We start from the raw sequence: 21,136 nt of genomic DNA on the forward strand, positions 1-21,136 counted from the left end.
GCGGTTTGTCATATGTTCTCCAGATTTCTCAAAACTTAGTTTTCACATTTATGGTTTATAACAATTTTCCAAATGTTAGGCTTTTAAAAAATAGAGATGAAAACAGAATTTCTCCATAGTACATGAAAGGCAAGCTTTGGTAACAGAACACGATTGTGGATGATTTGAATGTAAAACACAATTCCAATGTATTGCAAATTAATGTCACCTTTGTGGTTCCCAGTATTCATGACTGTTAGTGGTTTCAAATTTTAATAATTAAATTTCTGTCTGTCAGAGACATGGATCTTTTCTCCTCTTCCCCTTGCTGCAACCCCTACAGCACCCCCAAAATCAAATCCAGAGAGTTTCCAGGTCCTCCAGAAGAGGTTATTTGGCAGCCGTGGGAAAGGGGGGTAGTTTCCCTCTCAGTTTTTCTGCATTTTACTGTTGCCAATTGACGTCTAGCACTGCAACCCACTCTGATGGGTTTTATATAAAGTTACCCCTGACAATATCATTCTGTTCTACATCACTAGAGACTTGACATCTTAGAACTTTCATCTTGAAGTGAGACAATGAGAGTCTTGTTGGCATTTTAAAAAGTAAAATACTAATTTGCTAAAATGTGGTGTCAGTTCCTTCATGCCTGGCCAGCATAAACCTTTGTGAAGCATCTTGATACACGGCGAATGTTGATTATAATATGTCTGTGTTTTGCTGCTATTAAGAGCGTAGAAGCTATGATCCAAAAGATAATTGAAAAGAAAATGCTTAAATGTAACATATAAACTGTTCTCTTAACTACTATCAAATCTCTAGTAAAATTCATTCTTACTAAGTAATTTAAAATGCAGATTATTTACTGTATAGATTTATGAGATCAAGAAAGAGAAAATTTAACTTTTTGCTAGCAGAGAGATTTATTCAACCATCTCAGTTTCAATGAGATGTCAAGATCAGGCAGAAGTATTTAAGCTGGCTCAAGCATAACTAAGAGTAGATTCCCTGTAGAGTTTAGCAGAATCTCTCTGACCTGTTAATGCAAACAGCTGATTTTGTAATAGAAGACCTTTTCCTTTGCAGTTAGCTGAACAAAGAAACCTTGAGCTTAATGACATACTAGGATAATGTTGGTGACATCTGCACTGTCACTTTTTCATTAGGACTAGAAATTTACATTAACATGTCAGCACCTTTAGGGACTTTTACAAGTGGCACTAGCACAGGTGGAAGCATTTAAGAGATGTTTAGGTTACAGGAAAAGGAAGGCACAGTCTAAATGCTTAACAACAAATATATTTTTCTATTTAGTGTACACTTCATGAATTGTCCTGACATTTTTGATCTTAATTCATGAAAGTAAGCTCCAGCTCTATCCCAGGTTTTTTTTGGTTTTGTTTTTGTGGGGTTTTTTTTCCTTTCAGGTACTTTGGGATTCAGAAAGTCCCAGATATTAGGTACTTTTGGAGGAAAAGACCCCAGCTTTTATTCTGGTTGCTTTTATCAGGGATGAAGAAGTTGAAATGTAGCTAAGTGTTTGCAGTGGGTCCTTAACTCTAAGAAAGAACATGAGCATTGCGTTTTTACTGGCTAATTATCCAGAGGCACAGTTGGATCTTTGTTTTTTAGTGGTGGGGGTAGCTTTTTCGCAGGAAGAGAACGTAAACCAACCTGTTTGGCAGACCAATCTATGTGTTTCAAGTGGGAGCATTCCTCCAAAGGACCTTGGGATTCATTTAAAGAAATAATGTTTCATATTCAGTCTTTTTAATGATTTTTCTCTAGTAAAATTACTGAACATAAAATATTCCTCATTGTGGATACTTTCTGATTATAGATGGGATTGTGTAGTTTATAAAAACAGCATAAGAAATCAAAGTTATAGCTTGAAATCTCTTTAAACAGTGGCTGTAAAACAATAATATGGTATCTTGACATATTAATTTGGGGGCAAATGAGTATCTAATATTTGGGCATGGTAATATTTCAGTAGCATGAGAATCTGGCCTTTGTTTTTTTCAATTATATCAAGTATGTTGTCTCATGATACAAAATCAGGCCTGTAATACAATCACTTGTATATTAGTACATTTTAATTACATTTGGTTATTTTAGTGAGTATCAAATTTGTGACAACTGGCTTATAGTTTTCCATGGGTATGTTTCATATGGAAATTATTATTTGTATCAGACCATGCTCTCGCTTTATCAGTCTGATCTCACTAGCATGAATAGAATATGTCTTTATGAAGTAAACAACTGCCCCTTCTCTTGGTGATACAATCATTCAAATCTTACTACTTGTGGATATTTTATGAATTTAGATGAGTTCTTGGAGTTCAGATTTTTTTAAAAATTCAGTTTTCAAAACCATACTTAAGCTTCAGTCCTATACACACCCAGGGATGTGTCCACACTTGGTAGGACTTATTTCTGAGTATATGCATAGGATTGTGCTATTGTTGTATACTACCTTGGCCTGCCTTTTGTTAATGTAATGTATATTGATTCTTACACGTTATGATTAGAATTTAATTACCTTGAACTCAAAATGCACTAGACTTGTTGGAAATGAAACTGATTAAATCTTGGACTACCCTTTGGGTTTTCTGACCTCCAATCCTTGTTTCAAGACTAAACAAATAAGTCACTTGTACAGAAATGTGTAAAAATTTAACTTCCCTTTGAAATGCTAGAATTCAGGCAATTCTAATCATTATATCTCCCAATTTGGACATTGTATATGAAAACGGCTTTATACATATTGAACTCAGGCTTGATTTGAAATACTTAATGTATGTCTCTACTTTGTAGAGACAATTTTTATGTTTAGATTTCAAAGCATTCCCATTCTTGTGTGTAAAGTGGTGAATATAGTGCTCTAGTGTTTCTGTGGTCTGTCATAAGCAGAATGGTTGGAGCATGGAATTCTATTATTTATTGGACTTTGCTGCTCTTCAGAACAAATCTATTCTTTATATCAACTTTTAAAACTGGTGATATTTAAAATATGTAAAATATACAGTGATCGTTACAAGAAATTCTTTCTACTTTGTACTGTGAATAATTGTAGTTTTCAAATCCTGAATGATGTATCTTTATTGCAATAAAGTGTTTTTTTCATATTTTCAGCTTTCCAGGTGAGAGTGAAATGTCTTCAAGTTCAAAAAATCCAGTGCTTTCCACAATTGGCCATGTAGAATAAATTCTTTAAACAGAGTTCCAACTTCACTAGTAAATTAGAGCCAAACTATACAACATTAGAAGCAGGAAGAGAATCAAGTTGTTGTCATAGAAGTCATGCTCCCCATGATTTGGCAGTTAGCTTATTTTGTTATGTGATCACTGGAGGTAAGAAAAATGCTTGAAAGTACCATTGCTTAATTTCAAAGATCTGCCTGAATTGCTCCTCTGCACGGTCAGACTTCTAATATGCCATCTGTATAGTCTGGACTTTAGTAAATTAAGTGAAGTAGAATAGAAGCAAATCCTGGCTCTTGGTGATACTGGCCAATAGTGGTAAATATAAAATGTGATCAGGCTAGCCAGCTGATCAGAGAAACATGACACAGATCGGTACAACATGGACCTAAGGTAGCAAGCCAAGGTTTGTGGTTATTGCTATGTTCTGATACTCTGTGACTGCCTGCCTACTGATAGAAAATCTCCCAGGACCAGCTAGGATTCTCTGGCTGGAATCCAATTCGTGTTTGCATAAGGTTTGTCTAGTTTGCTGCTATACATTAGAGCTAATTAATGAAGTACATCTCCGTTGCACAATCAGAGACATGACCAGGTACATAACCAATATGTTCCCCAATACTTTGTCAATCAAACATAAGCAGCTAATGTGAGGGTGTGCAAGCATTTGAAGCTTTGTCCTGCAACTGCTCGCCATCTCACTGTCTGCCTCTCATAGCTACTCACTGCCCCCACTGGTAGTATTACTTTTTTATTTGTTTAATTTTTTATTTTACTTCTTTCAAACTGGGATAGCAACCAGTTCAATATTTCGGGGGGTGAGAGGTTTTATTGCAAGGTTTCCCTGCAGTCCCAAGCCCATGATCCTGGCATTCATTATTTGACAAACCCCACAGAGACAATTTACTCCAACACAGGTGAGCTCGCATGCCAAAACGATTCAAAATAGTGTCCACAATCATTAAAATAAACAGCTCTTAAAGATGTTTAAAATAACACTTCCTGAAAAAAAAATGCTTACCAGCTTTTTAAAAAAGTGCATATAGCTGTACGTTGTGTAAATTGATATTTTTAAAATTGATTTCAGGTGTGCTAACCTGATGCAAACCCAGAAGCATTTCAGTGTCTGAAATGAGGACATACTTGGATTAACAAACATATAACTAGAACTGTACACCTGAACACATGCCTACTGAATTTTGAAAATAATAAAGTGGACATATCCAAAATACAGAATGAAGTTACGATAAGTATCATCTTAACGTAAGAATTAAGTCAGGATATAGATTTTAGACGATGTTTGCACATTATTAAATTTCAATAATATTTAATGGTTTTATTAATACATTTAGCAAATTTAATTACAGTACTGATAAAACTATGTGTTTACAAGTATAACCAAATGCAAATGACTGTGTTCTTAAAAGTAATAGTTGTAGACGATACGCATAACTTCCCAGAAAGAAATTACATCTTGTGGCATCATTAAGACTAACAACTTTATATTAGTACGTGTTTTCATGGAACAATTTGCTTCAGTTGTTGCAACAGAATTTCTAATGAATTGTATTCCTTACCCTTATAGATAAGAGACGTGGTGGCGCTGCGGGTTAAACCGCTGAAGCCTCTGTGCTGCAAGGTGAGAAGACCTGCAGTTGTAAGATCGAATCCATGCGACAGAGTGAGTCCCCATTGCTTGTCCCAGCTCCCACCAACCTAGCAGTTCAAAAGCATACAAAATGCAAAAATGCGAGTAGATAAATAGGTACCACTTTGGTGGGAAGGTAAACGGCGTTCCATGTCTAGTCACGCTGGCCATGTGACCACGGAGGAACCTTTACCTTTTTTTTTACCCTCATAGATGTCTATATTTACAGTATGCGCCTGTTTAGTAATTAGACTATTTCAATTAGTAGCAATTTACACAGTACTTCAATACAAATAGCCTTAATTCTTTCTCCAATAGTTTGCTAGTTCACCTAGTTACAGGAGTGAACTTCAGAGTTCAGACATCTTCTCAAGATAAACATGACAACTCTCTGTGTCTCTGCTTATAAGCAGAAATCAGTCTCTAGCTATGGGTGAAAACATTTACCAGAGTAAGCTGATGCTTTTGCTCCCAAGTTACTCAAAGCTTAATCAGGTACCTGCAGCACCTATGATTGGTTAACTCACTCAACCTGCAGTCTCTGTTTTGAGGATCAGTCTCAATGGCAGACCTCACGGCCACAATATCTGCTCTTAATTTTTCAACTTTCTGCTACTTCATGGCTTGATGAGTTCCTGAGAACTCAAAACTTGCATGTTCTTTTATGGCATTTTAGTTAGTCTAAATAAAAATATTGTACCAACGGTGGAGTCTTACTCTCAAGAGTCATTAGTCTATGTTAGACATTGTGTGTTCTGGCTATGAAGCAAAAGTGTTAGAAAGTATGTATTAGAACAACATAAAATATCGTAAAACATTAAAAAATAGTAATAGTATATGTGGAGCTCTTAATAACAAAGACCCTAAAGGCTGCAAATTAAAATGAGACCAGAAAATGGCATTACAGACCCAGGCAGAACGCACCTAATGTAATGTGAAACTAGTGTTAAATGACTGTGTTAACAATTGCCAATGATGTATGCCTTGTTTTCAGAGATCTCTCTAAAACCAGCAGTAGTTTAATTATATACAACCTTTTACACTAAAAATAATGTGCATTGGCTTCCTGTTTGAACCTGAGAGTGTTTCTTTTTCATATATCAAATACATCAAAAGCACTGTACAACAAAGGGACCAGATCTAGATTAATATGATTTCTTTCCATAGAGGGAATTAGTACTGGACTTGAGATTTGAAAGTCAAATCTATTTTACCATATGCTAGAAACAGACACAGCTTTAGGTTTTTTAAAAACACACACATGATAGGTTTCAGATAAATGTTACCTTTAGAATTTGAGTCTATATTTTACACGTGAATTTCTGCTTCAGTAACTACAATAAGGTCTTCATATGATGTGGACTATCACCAACTGAATGAGAATACAGTACATTGGTTAAATTGCAATCTGTCAATAAATGCTGAACAAAGATAATGGTTTCTTAGCACTGTTCCTGTATTAACATGCTACTTAGTGCTCATGATAACGGTTTTGCATATTCGCTGGGGTTTCAGTAAGAAACCTTTAATTGTTTTACAATGTGAAATAACAGCAAAGCAGAATGAGAATGAGACAGCACCAGATACAGATTCTCACCACACCATGTAGTGCCAGGATGCTTATGTTAATATAATTGCCACCAGTGATAATTCTGCATTTAAATTTGGTCTCACACCTGAATTATTCTCTCTGAAACTATATGTATTGTCACTATATCTGGAGAGAAATTTGAGGTACTGCTGTTGGGTGATTTGTCTGTCCAGCTGAATCATGTTCAATGCGTTTTAGAAAAAGCTCTCTTTACCCTAAAATGCAGGTTGGTAACCCCAGCAAATTTGAGTGCCAATTTCCCCCTATCCACATTTGGGTATTAAAGTGGGTCAAACACTGTGGGTGATCACGGAACAAAGGAAGGCAATTAACCTTAGAGAAAGTACAAAGGAGTCGACAAGCAGATGTCGAAGCCAGCGGAGCCTCAAGGCAATGCCCTAAGAACTCTTTTTATTGACTTAGCATGAGTTACATAGTATGTTGTGAGACTTCAGATAGGATACTAGTTACCTAATCACCACTAGGATTGGTTGAAGAAACTCTTTGATCTAATGCTCTACCTCTAAGCAAAAGGGCAGAACGAGTGTATGCACGTCACTGGAACAGAATATAGCTACAACTTAGGCAGAAGTTTCCCACAAAACACCATACAAATGTTTTAGTAAACAAAACCCCAAAGTTAACCTTTTCTGTTTGCTGAATGAAATGGCACCTCCACCCCAACCCCCCAAAAATACCCTTTTGCTCTAGCACCTTACACCCTACTTTAGGGGAGAGCTGCTACTCCTGGAGGCTTTGATGAATGCAATCTCTTTTTAAATGATTAAAAAAAACAGTAGGAATATATTCAGCTGCATCATTGAAACAGGGTGATTAGAGCACAGACAATGTGGCGCCCCAGATACTGTTGGACTCGAACATCCTTCTGTTCCATCTAATGCTCAAGGATATGGTTGCCAGGTCAGCAGCAGTTATTGCCTAAGATTTGAGGGCCAAAACCTGAAACTAGAAGGTGGGCCCTTGAGATAACATAAAAGGAAGAAAGGTAAGACTTGGGCAGGGACTGGAACTGGTTCTGGTCCAGTGGATTGTGGAAATGGACATGAGAGGAATCTGGGTAAAAGGACTGCAAATCCAGCTGAAGCTCTTAAGCAGCTAATATGGAGACCCAGATCTTTTTGGCAACTAGACTGGCAGTAACATGCATTTAGCAGCTAAAATGTTACCTGCCATCTAGCTTTTTTGTACACCAACATTACATAAGCACACATGCAGACAGCTTTGCGCAGGGGCCATGCTAATCTTCTCTGTATCGTTCCAATTTTAGTAAATTAATTAATCCAAGTAAAAGGAGGGCTTTTATGCTAGCAAGACTAAACATTTTCCCATCAGCTGTTCACTTTGGAAGATTTGCAAACATACCACGCATCAATAGACTCTGTCTCTCTTGCTCATCTGAGCCCGATACTCTAGACCACATATTATTCCGCTGCCCGACTCATCAACATTTAAGAAACAACATCCTTGAACCCCTTCTGTCGTCCCTTTTTGTTTCCCTAACTGACCCCCTCCCCACCCTTTTAAGCGATTACTCAGCGACCATCACTAGTGTGGTAGCGGATTTTCTTTTAGCGGTCTCCAAGTCAAAACCCCTGCCCCATCCTCCCGCCGCATCACCCTCCCAGTTCTTACCTTCACACCCGTCCTTCTTGGTTTGTAACACTATGATATAAATTGTTACTGCTGTTTTATCCCCTTTTAATGCCAATAAAGGTTTTAAGAAAGGACAGCTTTGCACTAAGTCCGTGAGCCCTTCTGGCAGCTGGGAATGGGCAGAAATTGGTGGCCAGACTTCAAAGCCACCTCCAAAATCACTCAAGCTGCCATTTGTCTTCCCACTTAGAAAGCCAGAGAATTATAGCAGTTCTCTGAAACGTCAACTGGCAGTCTTGAGACCTTGTACGTCTATTCAAGGATGGTGAAAGCTATCATTCAAAAAGTGTAGAGGGGATTTGGAGCAGGGAAGAAAGAGCAATGCTGATCATCAGGATGCTGTTAGCCCTTTTGGTTTTATAGATATCCTCTATCATCTGAACAGTGTTGGCTGATTCCTCATAATTTATTACAAGGTAATAAAGTTTCAGTTATAAAATAAAGTACCACTTGCCTTCTAAAAACTTGCTTAGATCTTCTGATAGCATTATATGGCGCTCAAAGTATGCAGCAGATTATTCTGTAGTTTTGGGGCCATTACTAACATTATACTCCTACCAGCTGGCTAATGGTAAGCATAACAGGCTACAGTAGGACTGTGATATCCATGGGGATTGGTTCCAAGATCACTCGTGGATTCTAAAAACGACAAATAATAGTCTCCCATATATACAGGATTGTATCTGGTTCCTTTTAATGGCCAGTTCTGGTAACATCATCATGGAAATTCATATTTCTGGGTTTTTTAAATTTAATATCTTTAACATTTTCAGACTGTGGATAAGTGAAACTATGGATACTGATCCCAACTATAAGGGGTCCCTACTGTATTCTTTGTTAATCTTATATAAATCAATGAGATGTTTCTGGAACATGCTCTTACAAATCATTTCACTGAACCTTTAAAATTGGCTCCCTTCCAAGCAGGCTTCACATGTTTTAAAAGCATTAATGGATCACAGACTTCACAGTGATCAACTGATGGGTAGATGTTCCTACAGCATGCAGTCAAGTGGCACCACCCCTGCAGGCCTCCCAATCTTCAGACAGGTTATGTAATTGCTGCTAACATCAGCTTATCATCCATGTTTGTGTTTGTATTTCTCCTGGCTGCATTGTTTTCTGTCTCCCCACCTACACCTACCCACCATCACCTATTATGTAACAGAATGTTTCAGATGGGCATATTCAGTATACTGATGAACAGAAACAAGAACCGTGAGCCCTTAATAGAGAACATTTACTCTCTGGTTAGCATTGCAACATTTGGCCCATGTTTCGTTGGGTTTTTTAAAGCACATTTTTACAAAAATTGAATAAGCTGTAACTGTAGTTAAGTACTCTAAATTCAGACCAACACCCACCAACTGTTAAAAACAGAAATAGATCTAGTTTTTAATGGGTTGGATTCAAATTTAGATGCAAATAAGTGATCTGTAGTCCCATGGCAGCCTTTCCAACCTATTGCTCAGTTATGAAAGGGTGAGAACTCAGAAGCAAAGCAAAAGGTGTGCATGCCCAAGTTTAGATTCACACCTGAAAGTCTTGAAGGCTGCTGCATGTCAGTTTTGAGAATACTGGGCAATATGGTCTAATGTTCTGACCCAGCAGCAGCTTGCAGCTTCCTCTATTCTTCTTTTGCGGGACTCTCTGTACATCAGGGCCAACCCTATTCAACCCACTCCTGGTCTTTTGTGCTGGATATGTAAGGGAGGGGAGGAGGCTGGCAGGGAAGTCCATTTCTCCCATACCAGCCCCACGCTGCTACATCTGGATCTAACCTGATATTTTCTTCTTATTTTCTTCTTATTTTAAAATTTTAATGATCACAGCCAGGATTTAATGCTAATCTCTTGCCCTTGCCTAGTCACACAACATCCCTTCAGAGCAATCTTGCTTTGGTGTTGCAAACTTCTCCAGAAGAGGGAAACTAGGGAACCTAGCTGAGCAAATTTCCAAAAAATCAGGGGAAATGATTCTTTGGGGAACCCTGGGAAAATGGGAAAGAGCTATAAGCCATGCTTGTTCCATGACAGACAGGGAAGGTTTATAAATGTTTAATAAAGTTTGCTGTGGATGCGATCCAATTAATAAGCTCGAGTGGCCAGAGAGACAGGTATTGTGTTCGTTACTATAGCATCACCTAGCTAGCATAGGATATGTGTGAGAGGAGCCGTGGAGGAAAACCGGGAGAGAAGATGAGCGAGTTACAGAGTTGTTCGGTGTGATGCACAGGCTGAACACACCAGGTCCAGCGTTAATAATCTCTAGGTGTATCCCTGTGCATTAACCTCTCCATCTCAAGATAGACAGCTGTGGAACAACAATAGATGCAAAATACAGCAGCCGTTTCTGCTTGAACTATTGGCAGTGGTTGAGAGGCTCTACTGAAAATTTCACACTCTTAAAATATTTTGGAGAATTAACAGTCGTACCTGCTGGATCATATGGTCACAATCCTGAGGATGAAGAGAAAGGAAAATTAAAAACAGAACACAGAAGAAGACTACTAAAATCTGGGGGAAACTGATGATGAGAGCAAGCAAATATTACGTTAAAGGATTTATTTAAATAAGGAAGACAAGATGCCTTTTGAGGTGTTCAATACATTGAAGGAGAGGTTTTTGAAGCCTGGGAAAGAAGAAGTGAAGAATACAGTAAGCGACTCACTGGGACACTTGCAAAGGTAATAGTCTGATCTAAACTTCCAGGAAAGAGTAAAATGAAATAATGTTTTGAGCAATTTATATGAAAGAGAAAGCTAGGGACATGTGGGTAAAGCAAACTATGTAGAGACCTGTACCAAATTGACAGTGCAGTAGCTCTAAAAAACTGTGTAGTATATATGCTTCTAAACCCGGTGAGAATTTTGAAATAGGCCATAGTTCTAAAGTTCTAAACATGCTTTTTGTTGTTGAATATGTTTGTGTAAAATAATACCTCAAGAAAGGCATTATAGACTCTAAGAGTGTACAATGTTCATGTGACATGTAGTTCCACTATTTTTAAAGAATAATATTAAGTATGTAACACATAGGCCAAAAGTTGTTGTATATGCTATTTTAAATTACGAGCAGCTAAAATTATATATATATCAGTAGACTGGTGTGGCCATGAATGAGATTTGCACTCAGCTCTGTGTCTGTGGGTCTCAGCACAAGTGTGCGTACTTTGCAGCATGCATTGTTATAAATACAAGGCTCTTCGTTTATCAAGATTATGACTGTTTCTACAATATTCTCGAAAGACAGGAACCATTTAACATCTCAAAAGAAATGAATCATCCATGACATGTGAGCGGATACAAGTTTTCACAATATTCATCTTATGTTTCAGAGCCACCAGATAATTTGTAAGTCAGTTGAAGAAAAATAAACCACAATCTCCTGGCACTTTAAAATACTAACAATTTTATCATTCAGCTCCCAGAAAACAATACTGTACAGGTTTTGTAGTCAGATGGTTCAAGGTGGTAGGAGAGCAATAGCAAGTAATCCATTGATTACAAGTTTTGGTTTATTGTTTTATTTTGGTATCTTTCATTTCCACAAAACTTAACATAGTATTAACCCTATAGTAAGTTAATACTTGCCTTGCTTTTTTATATACTGCTTTTATGCTGTCCCTGACAAGATGTCTTTTGAGTAGCTTGCAAATTTATCCAAGATCTCTAACGGCTCTAATATGTAGTATGGAGACACTTCAGCACACTATCGTGTTGTTATACATTTAAACTGCAATCCTGTGCAGACTTATCAGGAAGCAAGCGTGCTTGATGACAATAAGATGTAGCTGTGAGTAACCATGCATAGGATTTTGCTGCTTACGGTATATATAATTAATTGTTTTACTTTCTAAATGCCCAGGGACTGTGTATGTAAAAAGTGTAGTTTTCTGAATTGTTCTAGGTAACCAGCTTAGTGTCTTTTTTGTGATGGTGTTAAATAAACTGTTTAACAAGGCACAGCCAAATAAACAGCTATCCATCTCTCTTTTTCTAATATATATGCACAAATGCAGTTGATTCTGTGTTATACAATATAGGTTCTGAATTCAGATTCAAGCATAACTATAGAAACTGAAAACTTTAGGACATTCCTCGTCTTAGATGACACATTCCTGCAACGCATTAGAAAGAGAGACAGGATAGAAGGCTGGACAAGAACTCAGGAGATCTGAGTTCTAATTCCTGCTCAGCCATGGAAACTGATAAGGTGGAGGATGACAACGATCAACCTCTCCTTGAACATTGCGCATACATGCCAGGGTCACCAGGAGTTGAACGTGATTTGACGGCATATAACATACATGCATATTGGGATGGACAAATGGAAGTTTAAGAAATAAAGGTTAAAAGGCATGGGTTACATATGAAAAGAGGGGCAGTTATTAAAGAGCTATAATTATGCTTTGATTTGGCTAAGCAGCTGCCTCAAAGTAGGCTGCAGACTATAAATGCTCATAGCAAATAAAACATCTTAGTCTTTCAGGAGCCCCACGATTCTTCATTATTGTGCAAGAGAGACCAATAACACAGAAACTGAATTTTACAGTAATAGTTTAAGTCATTAAGATTTGCCATTCAATGTGAATGAATGGTAACGTCCAGGATTATTTTAAAACCTCTTCCTCAGTAGGTAAATTATCTGTGTTTCAGTGGCTGAAATGCTGTTGCTGTAAGTTATGTCATGTAAGGCTGATTATGTCGTCAACGGTGGCATTTGTTCAGAAATAAAGATTCCCTCCCCTGTTCCATGACCACAAGTGGCTTCTTCATAAAGAAAGAGATTTTGTGGGAGCCTTGAGAACATCAAAGCAGGGGGGAATTGGAAATGTTTTATTTCCATCAAATCATCTTGGCTGATGAAGTAATCAGGTTTGCATGGTATAGCTGTTCACACAGGATTTCAGCCAGCACTTGGTCCTTGGCCTAATGCATTTGGAGTATTCAGTGTGGAGTACTGGACAGAGTAACAGACTAAGACTCAGGGGTCCTGGGTTCAATTCCATAGCTCTGCCATGGAAACTCACTGATAAAAACTTTTCCTCACTGTGGGCAGCCCCTGCACGCCCTTCCATGACAACACCAAGAGTAGTTGCTGAAACAGGCTCCTTTATTGAGCAACAGAACTGTTAAAGGTCCAACAGGGCCATTAACTTAAATCAGGTAACTCAGGGCACTAGGGAGTCAACTTCACTCCTTCAGTCTTTGGGGCATTGCCTCTGTATATCCTTCTAGTGGAAAGAGTGGAGCTCCACCTCCTCTACCTGGTCAAGGTGGACCCAGCATGGAGTTTTGTGATAATAGAATTGGATACATGCCATCAGGTGTCCCTGGAGGCAGGTGGCAAAGGCCCCCTCACCAGCCACTCCCCCTAAGTCACTGCTGGAAGCTGCTGGCCTATAGGTATGGTAATCCTTCCAGTCAGCTTGTCCAAACTGCATGCAAACCTGGCTGGTATCTCTCATGTATCGGGACAGAGGGTGGAATGGAAGCCTGATCTTATGGGACCTGGAGGGACTGCTTGCCCCTGCTGTTTGTTCTGTTGACGGTGAGCCCAATGCTGGTTCTCAAACCTCCGAGCCTCTCAGCACTTTGCCTAGTTTTGGCAGACCTCTGGTGACACAAGCAGTTCTCCCAGTAGCCAGTCTCAGGACATCTGCAGACTATCTTCCAACCAGCCCTTGACTTCTCCAGGAGTGGCAGCACCTCCAGGACCTCACACACCTCTTAATCTAGAGCATCCACTCAAGAGTCCTCCTGTCCTGTTTCCCACTCCTCCTTAAGTCAAAGTCCCACCTTGGCCACACCTGTGGCCTTGAGGGTATCTGCCTTCCCAGTCCACAGTCTGCAGGGGCCTCTTGATGGTCCCACATTCACTTCTTTAGAAACCCTGTTAGGGTTGCTATAAGTCAGATGGCACATAACAACAACTAATGCATTCAGTGATCCTTCATTCTTTTACAGATCTTGGAAGTTACCAAGTAGTTTGGGTTCACATCAAAAGCTACTAAGCCCAAGCCAAGAACTAGCCAGGCCAAATCTTGCTTAGTTTCTGAACTCAGAGGAGATTATTGCCTTCAGAGTAGTAAGGCATTGTACAGGAGCATCTTTTTAAGAATGGCAGTTTGTAAAATTGGCATTGCCCCTTCAAGAACGTCAGATAGTTAACCATTTTAGCACTTCACTAGACAGGACACTGATTCCATATCTAGAAGCAGTGCATGTTTCAGAGGAAATAATTGTTTGTTTACCCTAATGTATGCTTGCTTCAATACACATTTGGAAAACTAACCTGATTCCAGTAGTTGGGAGAGAGCATAGCTTTGTTTTCCACAACACATAGCCTAGCAAATTTGCTTACCTTGAGGAATAACATTGTGAGGTATAACAGGAGGAAATAAGCATTGTCCAAATGTGCAATCCAACCCTAAGATTTGCTAAACACACTATTGAAATGGTCATGTTGAAAGGGAATTTGTGTATGTAGACAAATTATTGTTACAAATAACAAAACATTATTTCAGATTTTTGTGAAATCCAGTTTAAAGACCTTCCCAAACCACCCATAGCTTCTAATTTGTTCCTTCAGTATTGTCTGCTGTTACATGTTAGTTGATCCCTGCTGGATGTCACAGCCCTACTTACACTCTCTCCTCACAGTTGTTTTATTTTGACTAACATGGTCTGAGCAGTGCTCACTCCACCATTTCAGATGGTTTGCTGGCTCCTCCTTGTAGAGTATAGACTGCCAGACTTCTGGCTGGAGGAACTGATGAGTAGAAATAAATTGTAAATATCATGAGTTTTGTACATGGTAATGCTTTCTGTCCCCCCCCCCCCGGTCCCTCTGAAGTACATAGTACAGCCAAACTTCCTCAGTTTTTCTCAGTCTCATGGCTTCGACCAGATCACCCAGCCATTCTATCCATACAAACTATCTTCTCAGTTTATAAGGGTGCCCATTAAGAACCAGTCCATGAGCCTATCTGGATCTTTTCCTAAGTATGCTGAATTAATGGTATTACAAAACATAGGATACTTCCTCTAAAGCTCCTACAACTATTACGTCTTGCAAGACTGCAATATAGGTAGGTTACATGGGCTACATAAAAACATGCTTCAATCTGGCTCTTTTTCTCTGCCCTCCCAATCTTTCTTCTTCTTCTTTCTGTTGCATCCAAGGGGTTATAGAGAATTCATTGTAAATTATCTGGATGGTATTGCCAGAAAGCAGGAAATAAATGTAGTCAATATGTAAAACGTATTGCTTATATGTTGTGTGTGATGGCTTAATTATGTTTACATAATGTTGTCATGCGTCAGAGTCATAAAAGAACATTAATAAAAATAAATGTGTGAAGCAAACCCTACTAAAGAAACACTTTGGGGATCATCAGAAAGGTAGGAGGGCACATGCTTATTTGTTTCAGGTAAAACAAGGGCTCACTGAGGAGTCAAGAAATAAAGCAAAGGAACAATTTAGCAAGCTTTTGTTTGTTTGTTTGTTCTGAGGTGGTAGTAGGGCAGAACACTGATAATGTTAATCTAGGCTTCCAAAAGGCTCAAGGGTAGCCCAGGTGGCAACCTAAATATTCATGTCAGTTTTTCTTCTCACATACTTCTCTTGCCTTTCTTCTGTGCACATAATTAATTAAGAAGAAGCAATTATTCAAGACATCAACAAGAAGAATGTGTTTGAACAGATAAAGTGATTAGAACCTCATTAGGGCGAGCAAAGTACTGCCAAGAGCACTATGGCTTTTGACAGATGGTCAGGAATTGCTATGCCAGACAGACTTATTCACCTGACTTATGATGCCAAACATATTCACAGTAAATGTCTGTATTCCTGTGTAAGTGGAATTCTTGAAGTGAATGGTCAGAAATGACCATCAAAAATAAGCCTGTCAAGATACCTCCTATTTCAGTTTTACAGCCTGGGGATGGGGGAATCATGGGAATATCCCCCAGTCCCTAAATTGAAGAGTTCTCCTTCTGGAGGTCTCCTGGTGTTGAAATAACATCTCCCCAAACCGGGCAGTATTTTTACAGTGGCTTCTGGCACTGTCTTAAGGGCTGCAAAAATCCTGCTGGGGGCCAGGGGATTACATGTTGCCCAGCCCAACATGTAAATTTAAACTAATCCCTTTGGACAAAAAGCAGACTAATAAATGCCTTTACAATAGATCTGTTGTTGTTACATGCCATCAAGTTGCCTCTGACATCTGGTGACCCAATGAATGAGTGATCTTCAAAATGTTCTGTCCTCAACAACCCTGCTCAGCTCTTGTAAACTCAAGTTAGTGGTCTCCTTTATGAAGTCAATCCCAATCATATTATCTTCTTTTTCTGATGCCTTCATCTCAGTATTATTGTATTTCCCAACATATTTTCCCTTCTTATAATCTGCCCAATGTATGGCAGTCTCGGTTTTGTGTTCTTTTGCTTCCAGAGAAAGTTCAGGCATGGCTCTATAGATTTATCTTGAGACTATAACCCTGCCCCAGGTGCTACTGCTGATTGGGTGCCTGCTGGAGGGGGGGGGCACCAAACCACAGATCAGCTGTTTGGCCAGGAAATGAACCACACCAAATTGAGCAGGGAGCTGGACTCAGTGGCCTTATCAGCCCCTTCCAACTTCAGTATTCTATGAAATCTCCACATCAGTCTTGCTCCTAGCATAAACTAAAATGATTTCGGCCTTTCATATCCCAGTATCTCATTATTTGCCTCACACTACCTTTAGCTTGGGTCTCTTAACATTTTATATACCCAGTGGCTACAGATCAGTGCTGCTCACCCTTCACATGTTCTAGGAAAACAGCTTCCACCAGCCCTAGCCAGTATTGCCGAAGGACAGATGGGACCCACAGTCCAACAACGTCTGAAAGAACAAACTTTGCCTACCACTGCTATCAACCATAAAAAAATGATTGAATGTTTCCCCCCAAGGGGTGGCCACATTAATCTGCTGTTGCTGCAAAAAAGCAACAAACAATTGCTTCCTGTTGCCAAAAGACTATACATGTTGTTTTGAGGGAGAAAGCAATGCTAAATTACATTGGCCAAAGAGATAAAAGTCCTTACTGACTGTTTATTTATTAAATATATGCCTTACCTAAGATGGCTGCTATCCTTAAAGCTCTGCACAGGAACTTGAACTGCTATATTCTGCTCTAGATTCCAATTCTTTAGATGCTACTGTACTATACATTTCTATTCTATAAATTTATACCAGAAAGAATTTATAATATAGAACTCCTAGCATAGGACTGGACAAGATAATTGTTGAGCGTATTTCCTGCTTGTTTTTATCCAGCTAACCCATTGTTTCCCTGAATTCTTCAAGGTCTTATACAAACACTGGAGCTGTTTTCTTGTGCACATTTTGAGTCCAGTTTATTGAAAACAGTTGCCATGGGAACTTAAAATGTAGTAGTTAATCAGTGTGTTACGTATTTCAACTACATATTGGCAACTTCTCCTAAGAACATCTTCCCCTCTTCTTATTTTGCACGGTTTCAGAAAAATTGATGGAACCAACCAGGAAGAAGAGAACATTGAGCTGAATGAAGAAGGAAGACCTGTGCAAGCCACAAACAAACCCCCTTTGTTTGACTGCTATTGCTGCGGACTGCCCAAACGTTACATCATTGCTATCATGAGCGGCCTGGGGTTTTGTATTTCTTTTGGAATTAGATGCAATCTTGGTGTTGCCATAGTTGAAATGGTCAACAACAGTACAATCTATGTGAATGGGAAGCCAGAGATTGAGGTAAGCAGCAGCATATGTTATATGGCGGCGAAAATGACATCTTGGTTTAGCTCAGGCTTCTTAAGAAATCTGTAGAACAGTTTGGACCTGGTTGTGCATATTTCTCTAACAATGTCAGAAATATCTTGTGCTTTTTTCTAATAGACACCAACACTACCCTACGCAATATGTTTACCTTTTGAAGCCAGTTATAATATAAATCAGTCTGTTACTGGAGAATAAGGTGGAGATGTACAGAGGTTAGGTAAACAAGATGTCAAATTCTTAAAGTAAAAGGAACTCTAGGAAATGTGAATTTTTAAATACATAAAGCTGTTTTGTGTACAGCAGCTTTCCCCAATCCTAAGAAGCTCAACCTGGCACACATGATTTTCCATGCACCCACCTAACCACATACCTCCCAAGCAACCCTGTAAGGTAAGTTGGGCTGAGCAATAAAGACTGGTCCAAGAGATTGCCGAGGGAGTTTCATGGCTAAATAGGAATGTGGCCCCATATTTCTCCAGTCCTGAGCTAACACTCCCTCTACTATCTATTAGATCCTGTTATGGAAGAAAACTGAGGCTGCAAACCTAGTGCACTTACCTAGAAGACAGGAAGGCTGAACACGGGGAGATGGATGCATCAGGTTGCACTGCAAACCTGGTAGCTCAAAGAAAACCAAACTCTGAGTGAGGAAAATATATGCACATTGTTAGAGTTATGGAAGAAGCAAGCAAGTCACTTTAAGCCATGCAGATGGATGGGAGACCAGCTCCAGCAAAAGCGTTCCCACTAACCTCACTTGCCCCCTCTTCTGTCTCCAATTTACTGTTATGCCCAGAATGTATTTCAGTTAATCTTTCTCAAATACTGTAATCAAAAGCAAATTTTGTTTCATGGTACTTCTCTGTCTAAGGGGAGAGAAATGATCTCTCAGGCTGATCAAGTCCGAAAATGAACTGTGTAGTGACCGTTAACTAAGAATATTCGACAAAATTGAGCTATAGCTCAGATAGAAAGAAATAATGAAATGCTTCCAAATCTCATTGGATTTTCATAGCTTTTGGCAGGCCAAACATACACAACTTTTGGCTCAGTGATACCACATTCAAGATTTTGCAGCAATATAGTGCTTTCAATTGTTCAATAAAATATTGAACATGCAATTATCAAGGTGTTAACTCCATGTTACTACATAAATGCTGTTTTCTTTGCAGAAAGCACAATTCAACTGGGATCCAGAAACAGTGGGACTCATTCACGGCTCATTTTTCTGGGGTTATATTGTTACGCAAATTCCAGGAGGCTTCATTGCAAATAAACTAGCAGCTAATAGGTAAGATAAGATAATGAGATATAATGAAGTAATAAGAATAATGTTCTAGGTTATCTAATCCTATACTTATAAAAACAAGTGTATTTTTCGTATGGAGTTGTTCTAGCAAAGCTTCACTGCTCTGTGGACTTTGGCAATAAACGATGATGTTCCTTTGAAAAGTTAATAGACAACCACAGTAGCAGTTACTATTAATGACTGCATTTAAATAATGTGGCATGCTAGTGTCCCTCTAGAAACCTACGTGTTGATTTCATAAAATGAAAAGATTTCTTGTCTCACTGTACAATGTAATTTTGGTAAGGTCTATCCAGAGATTCATATGATTGAAAGGCTCTATATTCTCTTAAGAGCACGAATGATGCAGGGTTTATGCTTGTTTATGCTTGGATATTGTGAGGAGGGAGAGTTGAATTGAAATTCCATTTGTAAATATGGCCTATCTGGCAGCCAGTTTGCAACATTGCCCACAATGAAACCTGAAATCAACAAGACAAAAACACATGTAGCTACCATATCTTGTGGTCATGGGCCGTGGTTGATGCTGAATCACAATGCTACAAGATTCATCACTCTCATAATATATGTGTGTGTGCAGTGCTTTTAAAGCTATTGGTAGAGAAGCAGCCTTTTAAAAAAAAAAACTGATCACAAACACTGGTTTAAATATCAGGGGTAGGCAAATTTGGCCTTTCTTATGCTGTTGGATTCCTCTGACCATAATCCCAGACCACTGCCTATTCTGACCAGGGCCAATAGATTCACATGGAGGACCACAATTTCCTTTTTCTCCTTTACACTTCCTCAACCAACAGACTCAGGCAATAATCTTATTGGGTTCTTACACTGTTGGAAGTAGTCTGTTACAAAATACCAGAAGTGGAAATAGCTTCCCACACAGCCACAGTGCACTCCCAGTACTGTATCTGCTTCTGCAGGACAGAGCTTGAGAAGAAATCCTCCACAGTACCGTTTGGATTGCCACACAGTGCTGGAGGGACAGAAGCAGAACATCCTGCTGTGCTAAAGAGGGATACCAAGATTGTCTGATGGGGCTTCTTCCATCAGCACAAGGGCCCAACAGAATCCTGGCCATCACTCTAGGAATCTTTGAATAGGCCTGCCCATGAGAGGCTGTTGTAAATACAGATATCTGCCACAAAGGTATGATAATAATTTGCTAAAATCTCAGCTTATTTCAGCTAAAAGACCTTCATTAGGGTTCAGATATAGATAAGCATTATTTGAAAATACTTCCTGATAACTCTAAGAAATGCGTATTTCAGTCATTCAAATTGAACAGGGGGTTGGACTCTATGGGCTTATAGGCCCTTTCCAACTTCATTATTCTATGATTCTACAAAGCATAGCAGAAACATTTTGGATCTATAAAAAAGCATCAGCAGCATCTTGAGAAGCACTCTCTCTTTCTGGTGATCAATTGGTTCAATACTTCCCAGTTTGCTTTATTTGTTTGTTTGTTAGTTAATCCACTTACATCACAATTTTCAAGCTGCTTTCAAAATCAAGAGATTGAAGATAAAACTAAGTAACATGCTTACTTAGTACATATTATTTTTCAGAAAAAGGTGCTCCCTGATGGGAAGATATCTGTCTGTCATAGCCCATGACTGTCCTCACCTACATGTTACAGATTTAGCATTCCCCCGACCAACCCCATTGGTCATTAGGGAAGACAAACGAGGCTTAATTTTTGCAACTCTGTTGCTGCATATTTCTCGGAAGAAAACCAATTGTGAGAAGAAAAACAATCAGAGGAATTATGCATTCCTTTCAATGCCTTGCTTGATGTCAAACGATATAATATATTAAATTCATATAGTGCAGATCCACAACCTTTTTTTACCTTACAGGAAACTGACACAGCCCTGATCCAAACTAAGACCAGTACATTTGTGTGGGGATGTTTACTTTAAACCCTA

At 38.9% G+C, this 21,136-nt stretch overlaps 1 protein-coding gene and 1 pseudogene across 1 annotated transcript in view; one reads left to right on the plus strand and one right to left on the minus strand.

The window, feature by feature from the left end:
- Positions 1–7,634: 7,634 nt before the first annotated feature.
- Positions 7,635–7,730, minus strand: LOC144583374 (U6 spliceosomal RNA; annotated as a pseudogene).
- Positions 7,731–9,086: 1,356 nt separating this feature from the next.
- SLC17A8 (solute carrier family 17 member 8) overlaps positions 9,087–21,136 on the plus strand; it is a 31,406-nt gene continuing 19,356 nt past the window's right edge. The window contains exons 1-3 of the mRNA XM_020803340.3: positions 9,087–10,782; positions 17,626–17,875; positions 19,075–19,193. Of these exons, the coding sequence (XP_020658999.2) occupies positions 10,682–10,782; positions 17,626–17,875; positions 19,075–19,193 (470 nt within the window). The 5' untranslated portion in view covers positions 9,087–10,681. The remainder of the gene's footprint in view (positions 10,783–17,625; positions 17,876–19,074; positions 19,194–21,136) is intronic.

Source organism: Pogona vitticeps, chromosome 5, assembly GCF_051106095.1.
Source record: "Pogona vitticeps strain Pit_001003342236 chromosome 5, PviZW2.1, whole genome shotgun sequence".
Lineage (NCBI taxonomy): Eukaryota > Metazoa > Chordata > Lepidosauria > Squamata > Agamidae > Pogona > Pogona vitticeps.